Genomic DNA, 23830 nt, shown 5'->3' on the forward strand with positions numbered 1-23830 from the left:
TCACCCCTAACATTCAGGATTATCGCAGCACACAGCTTGTACCTCTAAAGAATATTAAGAAACCAAAATATTGCGTTTCTTCTAACCTCGAAAGAATATTTCATAACATAACTTGTTCCTTGGTATTCGACCTGCAATTGGACCTTTCCTCACTCTGTAAATAAACCTGTTAAGTGTTTAACGTTTCACCTCGTCTCTTGTGAGAGTGTCCGGCGCCTGGACAGGGGTCACTGGAGTCCAGTTCTGTCGAAGAAGATCTGTCACTTGCCGTAAATATGTGATTTTGTTTACCTGAATTAATGTCACTGTTCTCCTTAATCTGGCATTGTCTTTCCTCTTGTTTCTGTGCCTCAATGTTCCTGAGTTGTGGCCATATTTTCCTTCCATGTGGGTGTGGTCCTCAACTCTCCCCTATGGGAGTCTTCTTGAGTACCACACCCAGTTGGCTAAAAAGGCTAGAATTATCTATAGAGAAATAAGGGCCAAATCTCACGAATGGGGAGACGCAAGAACGAAAAGAAAACAAACAAGGCCAGATTCAGGAAAACAGAGGCTTTTACAAATTTATGGCACATGACATGTTCTCTTTAACCCCAGTACGACAGCCTTATGGAAATAAACGGCGGTAGAAAAGGGTATTTATTCTGATCCGCCGTTTATAAACGGCATGCAGAAAAAAAGTAAATAGCGCACTCCAGCATCGGTAAATCTCCAGGGTTTCAGCTACCGGGGGTGGGAGGTTTCTGCCCTCTAGGTATCTTAGGGGCCCTGCAAATGCGACTGGGTGCCGGAAATCTATTTCAGCCAAATTTGTGTTCCAAAATTCAAATATTGCTCCTTCTGTTCCGGGCCCTCCCATTTGTCCAAACAGAGGTTTCTGACCACATGTGGGGTATCAGCACGCTCAAGAGAAACTGGGGCACACTTTTTGCATCCACTTTGATGTGTTCATTTTTCTAAAAGTGAATACATTGAGGCTAGAGCAACATTTTTAAGGTAAAATGCAATTTTTTTTTCATTCCACATTGCTTTAGTTCTTGTGAAGCACCTGAAGGGTTAATAAACTTCTTGGATGTGGTTTTGAGTACTTTGAGGGGTGCATTTTTTAGAATGGTGTCACTTTTGGGTATTTTCTGTCATCTAGGCCTCTCAGTCACTTCAAATATGATGTGGTCCCTAAAAAAAATGGTTTTGTAAAATGGGAAATTGCTGATGAACTTTGATCCCTTCTAACTTCCTAACCCCCAAAAAATTGTTTAAAAAATTGCGCTGATCTAAAGTAGACAAGTGGGAAATGTTATTTATTAACTATTTTGTGTGACAGAACTCTCTGGTTTATGGGCATAAAAATTAAAAGTTTGTAAATTGCAAAATTTTCATTACATTTTTGATTTTTTCACAAAAATGCGCAAAAACTATTGTCCTAAATTTACCACTATCATGCAGTATAATATGTCATGAAAAAACATTCTCAGAATCACCGGGATCCATTGAAGCGTTCCAGAGTTATAACCTCAAAGTGACACTGGTCAGAATTGCAAAAAATGGCCTGGTCATTAGGGACAAAATTGGCTTCGTCCTTAAGGAGTTAAGACACCTTTAGAGGGTTAACTTGTATATTCTGGGCTTCAATGCAAACGAGGTCAAATCATTTACTATGTTCGATTTATAGGACTTGCATCTTCTTATGAGGCAGAGGAGTGAAAAACAAATAGTTGCTAACTACCTACGTCTTCTACCCGGCACCGGTTCACAGCGGTGACCGACCACTCCTGCCGACGATTTAGCTGCTCCACATCAACAGAGTAGCTCTTCTTTGTCCAGGCTTATCTGTTGACTTGGTGGGACTACTAACATTATACTGATTGGCAGCTGGTTCCCACAGTGAGACAGCAGGGAGTCGGCTCTCAATCAGCATGATATGGGCACTCATGCCCTATCAACAGAGGAGAGCAGTAGAGATGCCACTGCTCTCTCAATGTGACGTCAACAGAAGCCACTGAATCACCGGCAGAAGCAGCAGAGATCAATGAACCTGAACCTGAACATGCCGCCCACCATCTTCCTTCCTCATTGCCGGTGGATGCAGGTAAGGAGATGTTCGTCATTCCTGCGGTGTCACACACAGCGATGTGTGCTGCCACAGGAACGACGAACAACCTGCGGCATGCACCACCAACGATATTAAGAAAAGGAGCGACATGTCAACGATCAACGATGTTTGACGTGTTTGCGATCGTCGCTCCTTGGTGTCACACGCTGCGATGTCGCTAACGACGCTGGATGTGCATCACTAACGACGTGACCCCGACGATATATCGTTAGTGATGTCGCAGCGTGTAAAGCACCCTTTAGTTTTTAGGCCCAAAGTAAAAAAATAATATAGTCCCGGATAACCCTCATTAGAGATGACCCTTTCTAAAAAGGATGGGTGATATTAATGGATCACCATTGGAAGTAGATGACATCTAAGAGAGGGACAAAACAAGACTTTTGGGGCAATATTAAGAAATTGAGGATTCTTTTTTGCAATTCCTTTGTATCAAATCAACAAAAGTGGAAAAAACAAACCTTCTGCTAAGTACAGTAAACACATCCATTTTCCCTAGAATAAGGCTGTGTGTGCACAGTGCATTTTAATGCGTTTTTAATTCAGATTTTGACACAAATCTGCGGGTCTACATTGATGCCAGCAAAGTCAATGAGAATTCTGAAGTGCTGTGTGCACGTTGCTTATTTTTTTCTTGCAGATTTGGTGCAGAAAATAATGCAGCATGTCAATTGTTGGTGCGTTTTTGCCTGCATTTTTTTAACCCATCCACCCATTGACTTCACTAAGAAAAACACATGGCACAAAAACGCACCAAAAATGCATGCGATTTTTGATGCGTTTTGGCTGCCAGAAAGTGTAGATTTGATGCAGGATATTCCTGCACCAAATCTACATTGTGCAACATAGGCTAAGGGTATGTTCAATCAACATTTTTTCCAGGCATTTCTGGGGCATCTTTGTACTAGAGTTTTCTAGGTTTTATTTTTGTTTAATTCCATTAAACAGGGGGAAAAAAAAGCCACTAGTGTTTTTTTCAAGCAAGTACAGTGATAAAACCCTAGCATCTTCACAGCATCTTTTGAGCTTTTCCATTGACTTGTATTGTAAACTCAGAGCAGAAAATGCCTGAAAAATTGTCCTCTTACTGTTTTTAACCACTTGGCATCTTTAGAAACCAAAAGTGGCTTAAAAAACTGAATGAGCAAATCATTATTACATAGAAAACACTCAACATAATGAACATGTGCATTTCTGAACGGACCCACCTGAAGGAGAAGTTGCGCGTACATACCTTAAAATTGCTTCACATAGGGATTCATTGGATTTTACACAAATTATTGTCGTCCTCAGCCACCCTACCAGAATACATTCTAAATCTGACTTTTAAGAAAGACCTTATTCCATATGAACCCATTATACTGATCTTTTCACTTGAGCCATTATACACAAGGGCATGAAAAATGCCAGTGGAGCACAACAGAGATCTAACTCCAAGAATTTCCAATTATCCCATTGCCTTCCGACTATGTCTTACATCAATCACCGATCGGAAGACGTTGAATATTCCAGTGCCTTGCCGGCTCCTCAACTTCTAAAATTACATCAAGCAATTGTCAAGGCTTCTTCCCTCTTTGCTAAGGTGTAGGTAGTGTTTTAGGAGACCAAGAACCAATCATAGTCTCTCGTTCCAAGAATCTTTCTATTGTTGCCTGCCAAAGGCACATTAAAAAGCATGTAAATGAAAGCCTTGGAAACACTCAACCCAGCATAAAAGCTCAATGGGGAGCTCTCGAAAAGGTGTAACATGTCAATCTGTGTCTGACAACATCTCTATTCTTATCCTTAAAATTGCATCTTGCGGATTTTGCACTTCCAATCTCACGCTAAAAACAGTCATTTTAAACACTTTCTTTTTCATTCTATCTTGTCTTCTTTCTCTGCAAAAAAATGCATATTGCTACGGTCTGTCATTTTTCCACATATCGTAGCTTGTTTTAAAAAAAAAAAAATTAAACTCCATGTTCTTCTCAGAAAAAACGGGAAATTTCTGAAAATTGGGTTGCAAAGAATTTAAAGGAGAGCGGTCTACCAGCCAAGACATACTTGTGTTCGTCTACACCCCGTCATGATCTTTTTTGTACAGAGTTGGCCTTTGAGAGAAGTACCAAGCTCTTTTGGAGTGACCGGTGGATTTCACCTTGCAATTCTTTCACGACACCCGGCTGCATTACACGTACTCGGACCAAGCTTTACTTGCAGAGAAGTATTGTGGCACACAGAAAATGGAACCTGCATTGGGGGTATAAAGTTCCGCAAACCTGAGGAAGGCTGTTCACAGCCGAAACGCGTTGCAGTTTTAACACCTTTTCATTATTTTTTTTTAATCGTCTTTTTAATTCAACTCAAATTTATCATTGTGATTTTTTACATTTTGCTTGGGACCACCGAGCACCTGGACCTTTTACATTCAATTCTTCTTAACATCTTCCTGACCTCTTCATACATCTGTGTCGTTTTCGCAAATTACATCTTGTATTGGAGTAGATTTACTTTCTTTTGATGCTGAAGGGGTTAAGGACTTTTTTCCCTGGGGGCTGAAATTACCCTTAGCCTTAATCACAGCTGCAGAATTTTATCATCACGCTCTTCCGCTACAAATAACCACTCCTGGCTTTACTCCATGCTGGTGATAGATATTTTCTATACTGACAATGTTGAAGGAGCTCGTCTCTACAATGCTATGGTGTCATTTCAGTTGCAGCTGTAAAGTTTTTTGCTAATGACATCTAGGAGTGCTTTTTGTTGTGTCTTTCCCCACCCATTTGTCTTACCTTTCAAGTGTTGTTTTATTGTAGTAGTAGCACTAGTGTCCTGTTGGCCAACATCTTACTTAGGGTAAGTTCAGAGTCAGCACGGGCCTAGGCATGTGATGGCGTATGGTGAAAGGGCCCATCTAGGGATCAGCTAAAGGTGAGCATTCTGTAATACTTAGAAATGATACTGCGCATGCGCCGGATTAACGTGTATGATGGTGACAGGGAGAGGAAGGCCAGGAAGGAAGACAGGGGCAGGAATAGATTACAAAACCCGACCCACATATTTCCGCCCCTGTTGCACCCATCAATCAAATAGCAGTGCATTACTGGAACTTTGCTTGTACATATTTTTCAAATAAAACATCCAGTCTAAGAACAAAAGCTATGCTTACATTCAGCATCCTAGCGCCAGTATAGCACTGGCTCTACTTTATATATGAATATCCACATGGTTGGTTCTCTTTAACATTGATGGCCTTTCCTTAGGATAGGTCATCAATGTCTGATCGGCCAGGGTCCAGCACCTGGCACTCCTGCCGATCAGGTATTCTTGGTTACGGTGGTGGCAGCAAGTGTCCAGAAATGTTCAGTTCTGGAGTTGCCCCGTCTTCTGATAGCAGCCACGGTGGGTACTGCACATCTGCCTTTCTATTGATTTGAATGGGAGGGGGATGTGCAGTACCCAGCCATGGCTGCTATCAGTTGACAGGGCACCTCCGGAATTGAGTATTTTCAGCCACCTGCTGCTGCCGGCGGCAATGAGAGCAACTGATTGGCAGGAATGCTCGGTGCCAGACCCCATCCAATCAGACACTGATGAACTATCCTAAGGACAGGTAATCGGCGGAGGTGTCGGGTGTCGGACCCCGGCCAATCAGACACTGATGACCTTTCCCAAGGACAGGTAATCGGCGGAGGTGTCGGGTGTCGGACTCTGCCCAATCTGACATTGATGACCTATCCGAAGAACAGCTGATCGGCGGAGGTGTCGGGTGTTGGACCCCGGCCAGTGAGACATTGATGCCAAGGACATGTAATCGGCAGAGGTGTCGGGTGTCGGACCCCGGCCAATCAGACATTGATGACCTATCCCAAGGACAGATAATCGGATGAGGTGCTGGGTGTCATACCCCGGCCAATCAGACATTATGAGCTACCCCAAGTACAGATAATCGGCGGAGGTGTCGGGTGTCGAACCCTAGCCAGTCTGACATTGATGACCTATCCCAAGTACAGGTAATCGGCGGAGGTGTCGGGTGTCGGACCTTGGCCAATCAGACATTCTGACCTATCCCAAGTACAGATAATCGGCGGAGGTGTCGGGTGTTGAACCCTAGCCAATCTGACATTGATGACCTATCCCAAGTACAGGTAATCGGCGGAGGTGTTGGGTGTCGGACCTTGGCCAATGAGACATTGATGACCTATCGTAAGGATATGACATCAATGTAAAAGTAGTGGACAACCACCCTACGTAACAAAAACAATTGTCTCCCAAAGCTGGACAAATGTCTAAATAACAGATTATGGTATTATCGTGAGTTGCCAAAGTTACCGTCATGCTCTGCTACATCCATCCAGAGTCGCTCTGCTACATTTGTAAATACTCTCGCTATGTATTTTGAGACGCCACCGGGAGAAGTAAAATGCGCTATCGCTGAAGGCTGAGTAAGTCAGTGGATCATATCACAATTTATAGCGTATACATCCAGTTCTATATCCCTCGCAGCATCCGAAGCCCGACATAACTTACATCGTGTATAGTGTTAAAAGCCAGAATGCAAAAATCACTTTGTAACTGAGAGAAGCAATCGCCGCTCTGATGGGATGTGTGTCTTTAATTTGATACTACTGATTGAACTCTGTTTCACAGTTACCGAAAAAGCTGTATAAATACCCCTCCAGCCATACAATCTTTAATGAAAACCCAGATATGATTTACAAGGAGCCGTTCTCGTGTTAGCCAAAATAATGCTGAAGTAATAGCTTCCACATCCAGAGGAATAGAAAATAAATAATATGGCAGACTTTTATCTCCTCTCTCTCAGTAGATGGGCTTTAAAGGACGGTCAGACCTCAGAAAGACTTTAAAAGAGCTAAAATCTTTCTACAATTTTTCTGATGGAACAAAATAAATTGTAATTTAAAAAATCCAATTATTATTTCTTTTCCCGATATGTAACTTAAAGGAAATCTCTCAGTAGAATCATTTTTTCTCAGTCGTCTATATAGACATGCAGATCATAAAAAATAGAGTAAAATGATACCCCGATATCTGTGATCCGACATCTTATTCCAGAGAAATCCACATTGTTCTTAATATGTAAACGATCGGATAAGATCTATGGGCCGGGCATAGATCTCCCGGAAAATCTGTCTACAAAGATTATTTTATGTGAAAGGGTGTGTTACCAGTGTGAGACATATAGCTTAAAGGGAAACAATCACCAGGAATTTCCTATATAACCTAAAGCCAGTTCTATACTGGCACTATCAGGCTGATTCTCTACATACCTGTAGTGGTCAACTCAGATGTTTAGGTTTTGAAATCCAAAAAAGTAAAGTTTATAAAATCGACAGCTGCTTGAGTGACAGCAGCTGAAGATCAGATAATATCTGGGGGGTATTCATAGTTATATTATTACTATTATACAATCGATGTAACTTTTCTCTTCCAGAACCTGTGGTAAGGTCATACCCATGTGACTAGAAGGGGCGAGGCCTCAGCCAACAAAGCTGATATCAGGAAGCAACATTTTCCTATGGTCTGAGGCACAGCCCCTTCTGATCGCATGGGTATGACCTCAGCACAGGTCCTGGAAGAGAAAAGTTACAACTTTACTTTCTTGGATTTCAAAACCTAAACATCCGAGCTGACCACTACAGGTATGTATAGAATCAGTTTGATAGTGCTAGTATAGCACTGGCTTTAGGTTATATACGAAAATTCTGGTGATTGGTTCCCTTTAAGAGAGCAGACTGTCGGCCATTACATGTTCCACACTGGTAATGATCTGGAAGCAGATTCTCTAGGAGAAAAGATGAGCAAACTTGTAAAAGTTTAGTTTGGCGGGTTCAGCTAGACATTAGATAAGGTTCGGTTTGGCACCTGAACGTGACCTGAACCCCAATGGAAGTCACTAATTGGGCAGTCCAGGTCTCCACCCACATGCAGCCAGCCATAAACAGATCAGTTCCGGGGCACGGTGGATGAGGTTATTGTACATTTGCTAGAGATGGACAAATTGATTTACAAGACCCTGGAACAATGGCCACGTTATGGGCGCTTGGTGAAAGCCTTATGAACCACCTTCTATCTGCTGGCATCCCCAGCTCCTCTTTTGATTAGGTGGGGCAATGCCATTATGACATATATACAATGTTTCGTTAGTTCGGACAATCAAAAGAGGAGCCGCTGATGGCAGGAAGTAGGAGATGATTTGAAGGGCTCTCGTCAAGAAGCCTTGAAATTCTAACATGGCCACTGAACCAAGGTCCTGTGAATTTATTCACTCATCTCTAATATCTGATCGATAAGCCATAAGTATATCTATCAGTGCAAAAAACCTTGGTTTAAGAAAAGTGACTTTGGCATTGACTTATTATTTATGTTATTTGCATATATATCTCCATTAATGTTCACAGCGCACAGCGATGGACATCACCATCACCAAACTATTCTCCTATCAATATGTCTTTGGAGTGTGGGAGGAAACCAAAGCACCTGAAGGAAACCTACACAAACATGTGGAGAACATACAAAGTCCTTGTAGATGTTGCCCGTGGTTGGATTTGAACCTAGGAGCCCAGAGTTGACAGGCTACATTGCTTGACCATAAGTGATGGCAACTAAGTTACAGTGGAAGTGTTTGGTGGGAAGTCACAACAAAACATTTCCAAATACTTGTCCTTCCCTTCTTTCATAGAAAGACCCCAGGTCTCTGAATTAAACAGAATTCATATAAAATTAGATATATCTCCTTACCTGTGCTGCTGGATATGTTCACATCATTGCTGATATCTGGAACACCTCCCCCTTTAAGCGAAGCCACACATGTGTACGTGCCAAAGTCTGTAAATTTTAAGTCAATGATATCCAGATTTGTGGTGCCAGCAGAGACATCGGGGTCCGTCTGAGTTATGACCATTCTTTCAGAACTCCGTAAAGGACGGCCATTTTTAAACCAACTAAAAGTAAGTTCTTCGGGTGGTATAGCTTCCACCTGGCAGGATATTTTCACCTCTCGGCCAATTTGGATGTTGTCATCTTTGTGGTAGGGATCGGGGGTTATCCAGTAACGTCCTTTTTTTAAAGCTAAAATAAGAAAAGTTTAAAATTAGAAAAATGAATTATATATTTTTTTGTCACAGATTGTGGGAAGCCGACATTGGATCAGCGCCCAAACATCACATGGTTGTGCATAGCGACCCTCACCTAGTATGGGACATTTTTAACATTTGTGACTTTTTAACTGACATAAGGATCTTTAGACACCTTCATTTCTAACATATACCTTGTTTTCACGCTCTATAGCTAAATTCTTTCATAGGTGATGGAAGACTACCATTTTTGTTATATTTACACTGTATTTCAGGCTATTTTGCCCATTACACCCCAGATTTTCATCATATTTCATACAAATATAGCAGGGCCTGTAAATGGATCAGTTTTCTAGTGTGCGGCTTTTAGCCCACTGAACCCTGGTTTAGCACTGACTCAAGCACACCAGATGTCATATGAGGTTTGGTCAACTTGAAGTTATAATCTTTCAATTAGGTCATAAACCCAACAGTTATACCCTTATAATAGAAGAAAGTTATGCTATAGGACATAGACAGAAAGCTTGGTGGTTACACATCAGGACAGAGGTCTATAGCTTGCCAGTTGCAGACAGGATTTAGGCACAGAGCTTTGGTAGTTATAGATCAGGACTGAGGCACAGAGCTTAGCAGTTACACATCAAGAGTAAGGCTCAGATCTTGGCAGCTATACTTCAGGACTCCCACAAAAAGCTTAGTTAATCATCAGGAGTGAGGCATAACATTTGGTGGTTACATAATAGGACTAAGGCACAAAGCTTTACAGTTATACGTGAGGTCTGACAAATAAAACTTAGCTGGTGCACATCCTGACTGAAGCATAAAGCTTGTTGGTTAGATATCAGTACTAAGGCACAAAGCTTAGCAGTTACACATTCGGACTGAGGCATGAAGCTTGATGGTTACACTTCAAGTTTAAGGCTAAAAGCTTAGCAGCTACACATCAGGACTAAGGTATAAAGCTTGGTGGTTACATATCAGGACTAAGACACAAAGCTTAACAGTTACACATCAGGATTAAGGTATAAAGCTTAGCAGTTACATATCAGGACTGACAACAAAGCTTAGTAGTTACACATCTGGACTGAGGCATAAAGCTTAGCAGTTACACATCTGGACTGACAAACAAAGCTTAAGGTTACACATCCGGACTGAGGCAAAAAGATTGGTGGTTACTAGTGATGAGCGAGTACCAAAAAGCTCGGGTGCTCGAAGCTCGGGCCGAGCATCTCAAGATACTCGTGTACTTGGCCCGAGCACCGAGCCCAATATTATCCTATGGGAGACCCAAGTATTTTTCTGAAATGACCCCCGGCAGCATGTAGAAACCCTAAAAATGTCACAAAAGTCTCAGAAGAGTGCTCAAATGACATGGCAACAGCATGGGGAAGACCCCTTGAAGCAATTATCACTCAAAAGTCACAGCTGTGAACAATTTTGTCCGAGTTTTACGCCATTTTTACGGACTCACCAGAAAACCTTCCAAAATGACACCAAAATGAATTTTCATGGCGGAAATGTTAAGGGCACATACCCAATAGTGAGCTAGAGCTGGTGTATGTTACTTTTTGAGATTATTACATGAAAGATTTTACGTAAAAACATTGTGTGGCACTCCGATGTCCAAAACGCACGTTTTGTGCTTTTTACTAGCGATGTCGGTCATTTTTTTTTTCATTCTATCTCCCGTCGGTCGGTCTCGCTCTGTCGGTCTCTCTCTGTCTTATCTGTCCCCCTTTCACAGTCTGTCGGTCATTCTCACCCCTCTCTCTTACTTACCGTTCCCCGATCACTGCCGCGGCGCTGCACAGCTGTTCACTAAACTCCGGCGGCTTTTCCTCTTTTGAAAAAGCCGGCCGCTCATTAAACAATCTCGTATTCCCTGCTTTCCTGCTTTTCGGCGCCTATGATTGGTTGCAGTGAGACACGCCCCCACGCTGAGTGACAGGTGTCTCACTGCACCCAATCACAGCAGCCGGTGGGCGTGTCTATACTGTGCAGTGAAATAAATAATTAAATAATTTAAAAAAACGGCGTGCGGTCCCCCCAATTTTAATACCAGCCAGATAAAGCCATACGGCTGAAGGCTGGTATTCTCAGGATGGGGAGCTCCACGTTATGGGGAGCCCCCCAGCCTAACAATATCAGTCAGCAGCCGCCCAGAATTGCCGCATACATTAGATGCGACAGTTCTGGGTCAGTACCCGGCTCTTCCCGATTTACCCTAGTGCGTTGGCAAATCGGGGTAATAAGGAGTTAATGGCAGCCCATAGCTGCCAATAAGTCCTAGATTAATCATGTCAGGCGTCTCCCCGAGATTCCTTCCATGATTAATCTGTAAATTACAGTTAAAAAACACACACACCCAAAAAATCCTTTATTAGAAATAAAAAACACTAACAAAGTCCCTCATCACCAATTTATTAACCCCGACAAACCCTCCATGTCCGGCGTAATCCACAGTCCTCCAGCGTCGCATCCAGCTGTGCTGCATGAAGGTGACAGGAGCTGCAGAATACACCGCCGCTCCTGTCAGCTTCACACAGCAACTGAAGACAGCCGCGCGATCAGCTGAGCTGTCACTGAGGTTACCTGGATCCAGCGGTGGATGCAGCGGTGGCCGCGGGTAACCTCAGTGACAGCTCAGCTGATCGCGCTACTCACCGCCGCACCGGTCAGCTCCACGCAGCAACTGAGGTGAGTATCGCGATCAGCTGAGCTGTCACTGAGGTTACCTAAATCCAGCGGTGGATGCAGCGGTAGCCGCGGGTAACCTCAGTGACAGCTCAGCTGATCGCGCTACTCACCGCCGCTACGGTCAGCTCCACGCAGCAACTGAGGTGAGTATAGCGATCAGCTGAGCTGTCACTGAGGTTAATCGCGGCCACCGCTGGATCCAGCGGTGGCCGTGAGTTACCTGACTGACAGCAGCTGATCGCGCTACTCACCTCAGTTGCTGTGTGAAGCTGACAGGAGCGGTGGTGTATTCTGCAGCTCCTGTCACCTGCATGCAGCAGAGCTGGACGCGACGCTGGAGGTCCGTGGATTACACCGGACATGGAGGGCTTTGTCGGGGTTAATAAATTGGTGATGAGGGACTTTGTTATTGTTTTTTATTTCTAATAAAGGATTTTTCGGGTGTGTGTGTTTTTTAACTGTAATTTACAGATTAATCATGGAAGGTTTCTCGGGGAGACGCCTGACATGATTAATCTAGGACTTATTGGCAGCTATGGGCTGCCAATAACTCCTTATTACCCCGATTTGCCAACGCACTAGGGTAAATCGGGAAGAGCCGGGTACAGTCCCAGAACTGTCGCATATAATGTATGCGGCAATTCTGGGCGGCTGCTGACTGATATTGTTAGGATGGGGTGCTCCCCATAACGTGGGTCTCCCCATCCTGAGAATACCAGCCTTCAGCTGTATGGCTTTATCTGGCTGGTATTAAAATTGGGGGAACCGCACGCCGGTTTTTTAAAATTATTTATTTATTTTACTGCACAGTATAGACACGCCCACCGGCTGCTGTGATTGGGTGCAGTGAGACACCTGTCACTCAGCATGGGGGCGTGTCTCACTGCAACCAATCATAGGCGCCTGTGGGCGGGGAAAGCAGGGAATATGAGATGGCTGTGTGCAGAGCACAGCGCGCCCGCCGGTATAAAGGCTCGGTCACGCTGTGCAGGCCGGCCAATCACTGCTATTCCACAACTAACAGGGCTGTGGCATTGCAGTGGTCTGCCAGCCAATCCCTGCATGAGGGCTGGCTCTCAAAAGAGCGCCAACATGCAGAAATGAAGACCACGAGTACAGCACGAGTATCGCGAAATTACTCGGTCCCCGCCGAGTAGCCCGAGTACAGTGATACTCGTGCGAGTACCGAGTAGTGACAAGCATACTCGCTCATCACTAGTGGTTACATATCAAGATTAAGGCTGAAAGCTTAGACGTTACACATCAGGACTGACAAACCAAGCTTAGCAGTTACACTTCCAGACTGAGGCATAAAGCTTAGTAGTTACATATCAGTCTCTAAGGCACTAAGCTTAGCATGTCTCAAAATAAAGAAATGGTGCAGGTCACACATATCCTTAGTGCTCGTTTCAATAACTAAGGAGTAGGAAGGACAGGCTATCAATATCTGCTCAGTGATAAACAGACATGGTTGGCTAGCTGCATTAGTAGTTGAGTCTTAGCTAAGGTTGATCAGCTCTATGGAGCATGTTAGGAGGATGTATTCCCCTATAACTGGGGCTGAGATGTCACCTCCAATTACAGTGGATAACAGCAATATTTGTTTTTTAACGTGGAACAAAATATATATTTTTTTTTTAAAAAAAAAAGCTCTTGCTAGGCCAAACCGAAGCGAAGCTCCTAGCCAATCTTTCCAAGAAACAAAACTATATGTTCCCCATGTTATGAGACATTTAAAAAAAAAAAATTCAGTGGCCCGTTGTGCTATATATGGAAAAACTTTTTTCTTTCTTTTTTTTTTTTTACTTTTTCCCTTGAGATCGCCAAAAATGAAAAACTTTCAAAAATAGTAGCGCGTATATGATGAACACATGTTATCCCAATTGGTTGTATAATATATTTGTATACAGTCAATTAATAAAGCAATTTTTTTTTATTTTTTTTTTAAGTTGTTCCTTTGAAGTGATAGACTTTTACAATCAGTTAAGAGAATCTGCCTGCGGAGTGCTGACCCAGCATGTTACTCGTGTAATTACTGCTATGTTCGTGCAGGAAAGAGACAGATCGCCGCACTTCTGACCGGCTCCGATTTTAATAACCATTATTGAATTTTCTGTATATAATCTTGATTTTTTTTATTTATTTTTTTTTTGCGCTAGGATGTAAGGAGTATTTTTAGATTCTACCCAAAATACACAAACAAGCACATTATCCTCCTGCATAATTTATTAATTTGAATGTTTAATAAGCAGATTTACACAAAGGCTTGAATAAAACTGCTTACTTTGGAAATAACGCACAGTCCATAATGCGACCGGCAACCAGGAGTCAATATTGTAAAAGCTTGTTTTATTTGGCCTTAGAGGACTCTATGGAATAGTTAGCCGACGTCCAGTAGTGAACAAAGAAATTATAAGCTACTGTCCCATGGGTTATACTTCCCTGCAATGGATTTTTTAGGACACTGCTATAATTAGTGGCTTCACTTTGGGTACTGCGCCTACCGCCATGCTAAGGTAGTCTGCACTGTCTACTTTGATACCCAAAGAACATGATTGGGGCTTAGCCACAGATCATGGACAACAGTTTTAAAGAAGTTGACCATTTTTAATGGTTTTCCTATAAAAACTATTTTAATGAGCTTTCCCATGCAAGAAACCCATATTGGGAAAGTGCTGGTCTCTTTGAGTTTGAGTTATGAAAACAGCCAAGATAATTTCTACAGCCCCATTCATTCCCTATTACACAGAGTTTTGCATAAAGTTTGCCGACTGTCATGGCGGCGTTAGACACTTTTAAGATTACAGATTCTGATACTCCGCCCAATGGTTTCTCTGGTGACTGGGATCTACACAGGCAGACTCGGGCGTCAACCTGCTGTGTGCTGATTTATAGGCAGGCTAGCAAGAGTTAATATCTGATGGTATGCTTACTCCTTTGGTCACATTTTGTGGGGCGGCCTATCACATTTGTTCCCCTTCTATTTATGCTGGTTGAAATCTTTCCCCCATGCCAGCTATAGTTTATTCAATGTTGGTCTGTGAGGTGTGGTGTCTCAGACTTATTAAGGAAAGTTGTGCTTATTGCTTGGTGCGGTTGTGGAGTTTACCCCCATTATCTGTAGCTTCCTTCCTGCTCTTGTTTTCCTCCTGAACTTTTTATTGTCTTTACCTTTGTGTGTGCATGCTGTGTGACAAGGGTATGTTGACATCTTCATTTTTTATTAGGCTTGTGCCTTGCAGTGTTGTTAAGGAAAAGACTCCTTCAAGGTGCAGCAGATGTGTACATCCAAGGTAAAATATGGACTCCAAGGTTTGATGACATCAAGGTAGGTTATTAAGGAATGGGTGACATCTTCATTTTTCTTTTAGGCTCAGGCCTCACATTGAATGTGCCTGGGATCATAGTTGTAAAGGAAAACACTCCAATGGGCAGCAGATGTGGACATCCTTGGTGAAAATGGATAGGGACAATACATTCATGGTGACAAGGTGGATTTCAAGGGTTGGGTGAGATCTTCATTTTTCTATTTGACCTATTCCCCATAGTGCATGTGCCTGGGATTACAGATGTGAAGTAAAACACTCCTGCTGAAGCAAATGTCAACTTTTATGGTGGCAAGCTAGACTACCAAGGGTATGTTGACGTCTTCATTTTTTATTAGCTTGTGCCTTGCAGTGTTGTGAAGGAAAATACTCCTTCAAGGTGTAGTAAATGTGTACATCCAAAGTGATAATGTGGACTCCAAGGTTTTAGTGACATCAAGGTGGGCTATCAAGGGATGGGTGACATCTTAATTTTTCTTTTAGGCTCAGGCCAGTGAATGTGCCTGGGATCAAAGTTGTAAAGAAAAACACTCCTTTAATGTGCAGTAGATGTGACAAGTGGACATCCATGGTGAAAATGGATGTGGAAAATACATTCATGGTGACAAGGTGGACTCCGCCGGTTGGGTGAAATATTTATTTTTCTATGTAGTAAAACTGAAATGACAAGGAAGGTGTCACGCTCCCGGGGCTCCGGCGCCGACCCTCACCCATTGATCCGGTCCCGAGATCACGGCGCCGCTCCTTATCCACTGACCCGGTCCACGTGCGTACTGACCGCGGCCGCTGTTCCCACTCCTGCTCCCCTGCGTCTCCCGTGCTCCCTGCTCGGCGGTCCCGCCAGCTTGCTGCGTCTCGGGACTCTGCCCCCAGCTCCACTGCATCCTGTCCCCGTCCTCCTGTGCTTGTCTCCGGCTCCCGGGCTTCGCGCATGCGCATTAGGGCAAGGGCATGCTCATTCACCTCTTCTTAAAGGGCCAGCATCCCTAGAACAGGATATGGCCGATTACAGGTGCAGGCTATAATAGACTTCCTTTTGCATACGGGCGGTGATTGTTCAACGATTTCTTGCAGCTTAGTCTCTTGTGCTAGTGTTCAAGCCCTCTGTGTTCTGTTCCTGGATTAACCCTGTCTCTACCCTCAGAACCTGACGCCCGGTGTATGCCTCAGCTCTTCCGGCTCCCTGGAAATTCCCCGGTGTCTGTTAGCAGAGGACCTCACTGTCTTCCCTCTGCTTCACTCCGCCACCGGCTCTGGATTAAATCTGACGTCTCCAGCCTGCATTTGTCCCTGGTTCCGGACTTCGCCTGCTGTCTTCGCCCGTCTCTGGTCATTCGTCTAGATTCCCTCCGGTCCGAAGCCACCGCGGGATCGGTCCTCGTATTCTGTCCGGACGTTCCAAGGACACTCCCCATATCCCGCCTGTGTTCTGACTGCTGTGCATCTAGGCCCTCTGGGGTGGTCGCCAGACAGTCCCTGTATAGGGGTTCGCTACTGGTGGCCTCCCTGGGGGAGTCCGGTGCATGGTCCCGTGGATCCACTCCTGGACTGAACGCAACAGAAAGAGGGGGCGCAGATGATGTCTTACCCAATGGTGATAGAAAGTATTAAGTTAGATGCACTAACCTGGTGCGGTTGTGTTACAGACACAACCACTATAACCACGTGTTAAAGAAGGCTGCTGCAGAACCCAGGAGGATAGTGTTGGAGGAGATAGAAGAAGAGGGCTAATTTGCGCTACCACAAGAAGATCACTGAAGATCAATGGGGATTAGGATATTTGATTTTATTGTTTGACGCGTTTCTGAGCCATATGACCCCTTCTTCAGAAAGAAAAATCAATAATGTATATTATTGATTTTTTTCCTCCTGAGGAAGGAGTCATACGGCCCTGAAACGCGTCGTCAATAAAATCAAGTAGCCTAATTTCCATTGATCTTCAGTGATCTTCTTTTGTCAGCGCGGACTAACCCTTTTCTTCTATCTCCTGCAATGTCAGCTTTATTTTTCTATTAGACCCATGCTTTGTAGTGCATGCACCAGGGATTGAAGATGAAGAGGAAAACACTCTTGCTGATGCAATGTGGACATTTATGGTGCCAAGCCAGGCTACCGAAGGATGGGTGAGATCTTCACTTTTCTATTAGGCTGGTGGCTATTTTGGTAGAATATATTGTTTTCAGAATTTACATATCTCTAGGTTTTCCAAATGACATTATAAACTTATATAGTACTAGCCTATATCTCTCGGAGAACATGTGACAGCTTTTCTATCAATGCATTTAATGGAAACCTATTTTTTGACGCAAGAAAGGACTACCCATGATGAGAACTGTAACGGCTGCTGTCTATACCGGCACTGGGAGGAAAAATGCTCTAATAGTTTGCACTCATTTCCATTCCATTCTGGAAGAGAATTCATCATCTGCTCACAGAGTCTTGTCTCAGCTGTTGTAATATGCACTGACCAGTCTCGGGTGAAATTGAGAACATGCTACAGTTTTCCCTTTCCCCGGTCTGCTCATATTCAGATGCATGTAACCAATGAAGTGTGACACTGTATTTCATCAACACATAACACGTGCGGCGTACACCTCTATGAAAATACATTTATTTAGAAGCGGTGACTTCGGTGATAAAAGAAAAATAAGTGTCAGAGTCATTCGGCAATATTTTAACCCTCGTGGTGCATAAACTTGGCGTAAGTCACTTGTTTTACTATTTTTGGGTAAAATGGTGGCACAATAGATATTATTTCTGCCTTGTAACTGCCTGGTCCATGAGTGTCAGTACTCCTTCAATTGGATTTCTAAAGATGAAAATAATATTAACAAGGGTCTAATATGGACACATCTTAGTAAAGGTATTATGCTTGAATTGCCAAGACCGTAGGTGGTTCTGCTGAAGTAAACATATCACTCAGGGGCGGACATACCATTGGTACAACGTGGGAAGCTGCCCAAGGGCCCAAGAGGTTAGCGGACCACTTCCTCCTCCAATGCCGGTGGAATTGTGCACTATGAGGAGCTATTGGACTACAAAGGGCCCTTAAAGTGTTCTTTCACAGGGGTTATTTTCTGTCTGTGTCCTCTCCTGATATTAAGGTAGGGTTTTGTAAGTAATGGAAGTTCAAAACTGGTCTTCAAGGCCTTCCTAAATGAGTCTCCATAGGTCCCATTCCAGATCTTACTTGTTGCCTAGTCTTTGCTTCCTGGACCCATCCTCGACAGATGAGAAATATCTGGAAATATCGGCTCCGCCAACCACTGGTTGAGGCCATCACCAGTGCCAGTGGTGATTGGCTGAATGGGCATTTCTGCCATTTTTACTTATGTTGAGGATGGAGCAACAAAGAAAAGACTAATAAGGCTCAAGTAAGCTCTGGAAAGGGATCTGGACATGTCAGGACTTTAAGCATCCATTTTTATTACCCAGTACATTCCTATAATCTAGTTCTCGTAGAAAGAGGCTCAATTGAGCATTTGCTTCACGCATCAAGTTAATTGGTTTGATATAAACCCATGAACTTATTACTAATTGGAACCATTGTTTTAAATCAACCTTAAAAATGAAACTTATTGAAAATGTCCACTGTTTGCATCCAATCATGGCTACATGTGCCGTTCCATATTGTTGAATGTATTCCTCAGGATGTCTGAGGTCATAGCCTGAAATTCTCACTGTATGTCCTCTCGGAGTGCCTGTAATGTGCGTGGCTTGCTACTGTACACTCGACCTTTCAAATTGCCCCAAAGGAAAAAAATCTGTCAGTGTTAAATCAGTCAATCTTGGTGGCCACAGTCTCTTGGAGATTACTCTGTCAAAAAAGAAGTGTCATGCGTCGGATTTGATCTGGCTGCCTCCTGTGTTGTGATGCTTTTCCCTCTCCAATGGGCCACAGTCAGGTTCAGTCACTGTCCTGGTTCTGAACACTGTGTCTCTGTGGACACTTTGTGTGTTCATTGCTTTTCCTTCAAGTGTTTCCTTTGATGTAATTTATTCTTCCCTATCACCTGTTGGGTGTAACTGTTTAAAGTTTCCCTGGGCATCTATTTCCCACTGGTGATATTTCTAAAGTAGACCTTGCTTGGAACTACAGCCAGTTTGTATTGTGCTTCTTCTGGCAGATTATTAAGTTTGGTTTACCTTATACTACTCTGCACTTTCTCCTGGGTTCTTTAAGTGGTTCAAGGAATTCTCAATGGCTGCTTAGGTGGCACTGGGGATACCTAGAGGCTGAGGGAAGTCAGGCAGGCTGGGGTCAGAACCGAGAGAACACAGAGAGACGCAGGGAGCAGACAGGAGAGAGGTCATAAGTAGAGTTGAGCACGGTTCGCGGTTCGTGGTTCTCCAGTTCGCGGCTCGAGTGATTTTGGGGGCTGCTCTAGATCGAACTAGAACTCGAGCTTTTTGCTAAAGCTCGATAGTTCTAGATACGTTAGAGAACGGTTCTAGCAGCAAAAAAAACAGCTAATTCCTAGCTGGCTTTCCGCTGTAATAGTGTAAGTCACTCTGTGACTCACACTATTATGACATTTCAGTGTATAGTGTGCGGGAACAGCGCCTTCAGATCACTGCTGTATGCTGTAATGGTGATCGGCATTTTTTTTTTTTTCCTTGTCTTCCTTCCCTAAGCGCGCGCGTGTAGTGGGGAGGGCCAGCATGTCAGCCAATCCCAGACACACACACAGCTAAGTGGACTTTTAGCCAGAGAAGCAATGGCATGTGTGATAGGATGTCCATGTCACATGTCCCTGCATTATAAAACCAGACATTTTCCTCCAGCACGCCATTATCTGCCTTCTGCGTCCTTGGTGTCAGACATCACTGGCGCAGCTCCTATCGCCAATACTGCTGTGTACGCTCCATACACAGCGCTGTACAGCATAGGGATAGCACTTTCTATCAGTCCTTTTAAGGGCTCATACCGGCAGGGTCAGAGCCATAGGTGACAGGTCCTGAAAACAGAGTTTAACAGCTACACAAGATGACAGCGTCTGTGTAGTTAAGGTCAGGGATTTCCTCGCTGCATTTCCCATTAGGAGGGATAGAAAGGCAGGCTTCCTTTCCTCTACCCAGAGACCCACAACCCTGCCACTGTACCCTCCTGCCCTTTGCACAGTCCAACTCACTGTTACTAAGCCATTATACTAGCAAACACTGAGTGAACTTAGTGGCATCCTAAACGTGGCTATTGGACTTCTGTATTGCCCCAGTAGTGCAAAGATATTTGCAGCACGTCTGCCTGCATTGCACACTCAAACTCATTGTAACTAAGCCATTATACTAGCAATTTTTGCTGCCAGTTTAAGGGCCGTAGTTGCATTGTCAGGGATAATTATTCTTTATTATTCTGCTGTTAATAAAGATAGACCACCGCTGCAATCTATACCACCTCTCAATTTTTACTACCACAGTTTCAGTGCACAATCTTGTCGCAATCAACATGAGTGGCAAAATGACAGATGCTGGTGGAAAGGGGAAGAGGCGTGTTGGAAAAGGAAAAAAAGGGTTTGTCCGTGGGGAAGGTGGCAAAGCTCCATTAACATCTGCTAAAGATAGACCATCTACCAGCAAAAGTAAGATGTCTACTACTTACCGTGGACAATCCGATGTGCTCCCTTTTTTACGGACACGAACGACAGGAACAAAGGTAGATGATGGCCAAAAAAAGAAAATGCTTGAATGGATCTCAAGTGGTCCAACAAGTGCCCTCTCCGCCACCTCAACTACCGCATCCAAAAAACACCAGTCCTCTGAGTTGTCATCCCAATCAAACTTGCTTTCTCCCAGCTCTGAAGTCTCCATCCGCCCTGCACAGTATGGTGGAACTGAGATGGCTGAGTCTGCAGAGCTGTTCAGTCACACTATAGCCTGGGAATCAGAGGTCTGCTCCCAAGCTACAGTGAGTACAGACCAGGAAATGGTCTGCAGTGATGCCCAGAACCTTTGTGACTCTGATTCAGGCCGTGAGGGCCAAGTTTCTGAGCATAATGTTGACCCTTTGTCACAAACTGTAACACCTGTGGTTATAGACAATGAGGAACATACTGATGACGATGAGACGCAGATACCAGATTGTGATGACAACTTAAATATTCGGTCAGGGCAAGAAGAGGCTCGGTCTGAGGGTGAGGGGAGTGCAAACACAACAATTGATGAGGAAGTTCTAGATCCCACCTACTGTCAACCCACAGTAAGGCCCTCGAGGAGGTCAACAGAGGCGGTGGAGGAGGATACAACCGACTACGAAGTTACCTTGCACCTTCCTGGGCAGAGGCGGAGCACTGGTAGCACGTCTACAACTGCATCATCAGCCACCACTCTGCCTCTGAGCACTAGTCGGGGCGGCTCAGCAGGTCGCATGCCCTCTAAGCCTTGCCTAGCCTGGTCCTTTATTGACATAGAAAAAGATCGCCCAAATTATGTGATGTGTAAAATTTGTCGTGATTCTGTTAGTAGAGGTCAAAACCTCAGCGGTTTGACAACTTCTTCCATGAATCGTCACATGAATAAATATCATAGGTCCCAGTGGGAAGCTCACCGTGCTGCAATGCGGCCTAGCGGAGCGAACCATCCACGGCCTGCCCCTTCCAGTGCATCCGTGCGCTCTTCATCTTCTAGGACTGTGGGGACAGCTGTCACACCTGGTTTTCCACGCACAACTTCCACCACTGTAACCGCAACAGGCAGTTTGCTTGGTAGGTCGTCAGTTGGTTTGGAAGGGGAAACAAGTGCATGTGTACAGCTCTCTCAGACATCGATAGCACCAACGTTGGATGAAGGCAACATCATGTCTCCGACTGCACTTTCCTCACAAACCTGCATTTTTCCAGGGACACCCTACTCAACACCGTCTACACACAGCAGCCAGATCTCTGTCCCTCAGATGTGGACAAATAAAAGGCCATTTCCTGCGACCCATGACAAAGCTAAGAGGTTGACTTTATCCCTCTGTAAGCTCTTGGCTACCGAAATGCTGCCTTTCCACCTGGTGGACACACAGGATTTTAGAGACCTTATGTCTGTTGCTGTGCCCCAGTACCAGATGCCCAGTTGCCACTACTTCTCTAAGAAAGGTGTGCCCGCGCTCACCAGCATGTCGCACACAACATCACCGCTTCCTTGAGAAACTCTGTGTGTGAACGGGTGCATTTTACCACCGATACTTGGACCAGTAAGCATGGACAGGGACGTTACATGTCGCTGACTGGGCACTGGGTAACTATGGTGATAGATGGTGAAGGGTCTGCTGCACAAGTCTTGCCGTCCCCACGACTTGTGTGTCAATCCTCTGTCTGTCCAAGTTCCGCCACTGCTTCTGCCTCCTCCACCTCATCTGTGTCCTCCACCTCCGCCCCAAGCCTGCCTGGTCAGGCCACCAGCGTTCTCACTGCGCAGAAGGAATCACGCACCCCTCATTACTATGCTGGCAGCAGAGCGCAACGTCATCAGGCGGTCTTTAGCTTGACATGTCTTGGGAATAAGAGTCACACAGCTGAGGAGTTGTGGTCAGCTCTGCGGTCCGAGTTTAATAAATGGTTGTCTCCACTCAACCTGCAGCCTGGTAAGGCCGTGTGCGACAATGCTGCAAACCTGGGTGCGGCCCTTCGCCTGGGCAAGGTGACACACGTGCTTTGTATGGCTCACGTGTTGAACCTTGTTGTCCAGCAATTTTTAACACACTATCCCGGCCTAGATGGCCTTCTGACCAGGGCACGAAAACTGTCTGCTCACTTCCGCCGTTCAAGCGCCGCAGCTGAGCGACTTGCATCGCTCCAGAAGTCTTTCGGCCTGCCGGTTCATCGCCTGAAATGCGATGGGGCGACACGCTAGAATTCGACTCTCCACATGTTACAGCGACTGTGGCAGCACCGCTGAGCCCTGGTGCAATACGTCATGACGTATAGCCTGGGCCAACGAGATGCAGAGGTGGGGCAGATCACCCTGATGGAGTGGTCTCAGATCAAGGACCTATGCACCTTTCTCGACATGGCGACGAATATGTTTAGCGCTGACAATGCCATTATCAGCATGACGATTCCAGTCATTTACATGCTGGAGCACATGCTAAACACTATTCGGAGTCAGGGGGTGGGACAACAGGAAGGGGAGGAAGTACAGGAGGATTCATATGCGCAAGAGACAACAACATCACCAAGGTCCAGACGTTCATCATCACCAACACGGCAGGCATGGGACCATGGGGGACAGGGATCAACAAGGGCGCATGGTAGCAGGCGAAATGTTGAGGAAGGTGCAGGAGAACATGAAGAAATGGATGACAAACTGTCCATGGACATGAAAGACTCAGCGGATGAGGGAGACCTTGGTCAAATTTCAGTTGAAAGAGGTTGGGGGGAGATGTCAGAGGAAGAAAGAACGGTTAGCACCTCTATGCCACAAACACAGCGTGGACTTGGTCCGCATGGCTGCGCAAGACACATGAGTGCTTTCTTGCTGCACTACCTCCAACATGACCCTCGTATTGTCAAAATTAGAAGTGATGATGACTACTGGCTTGCCACACTATTAGATCCCCGGTACAAGTCCAAATTTTGTGACATAATTCCAGCCATAGAAAGGGACGCACGTATGCAGGAGTATCAGCAAAAGCT

General features: G+C 44.7%; 1 protein-coding gene across 2 annotated transcripts in view; it reads right to left on the reverse strand.

Annotated features, from left to right (window-relative positions):
- MDGA2 (MAM domain containing glycosylphosphatidylinositol anchor 2) overlaps nt 1-23830 on the reverse strand; it is a 798087-nt gene that overhangs the window by 207608 nt on the left and 566649 nt on the right. For both annotated transcript variants that reach the window (XM_075331178.1, XM_075331177.1), the window contains exon 7: nt 8855-9184. In XM_075331178.1, coding sequence (XP_075187293.1) covers nt 8855-9184 — 330 coding nt within the window. The remainder of the gene's footprint in view (nt 1-8854; nt 9185-23830) is intronic.

The sequence above is a fragment of the Anomaloglossus baeobatrachus genome, chromosome 12 (genome assembly GCF_048569485.1).
Source record: "Anomaloglossus baeobatrachus isolate aAnoBae1 chromosome 12, aAnoBae1.hap1, whole genome shotgun sequence".
NCBI lineage: Eukaryota > Metazoa > Chordata > Amphibia > Anura > Aromobatidae > Anomaloglossus > Anomaloglossus baeobatrachus.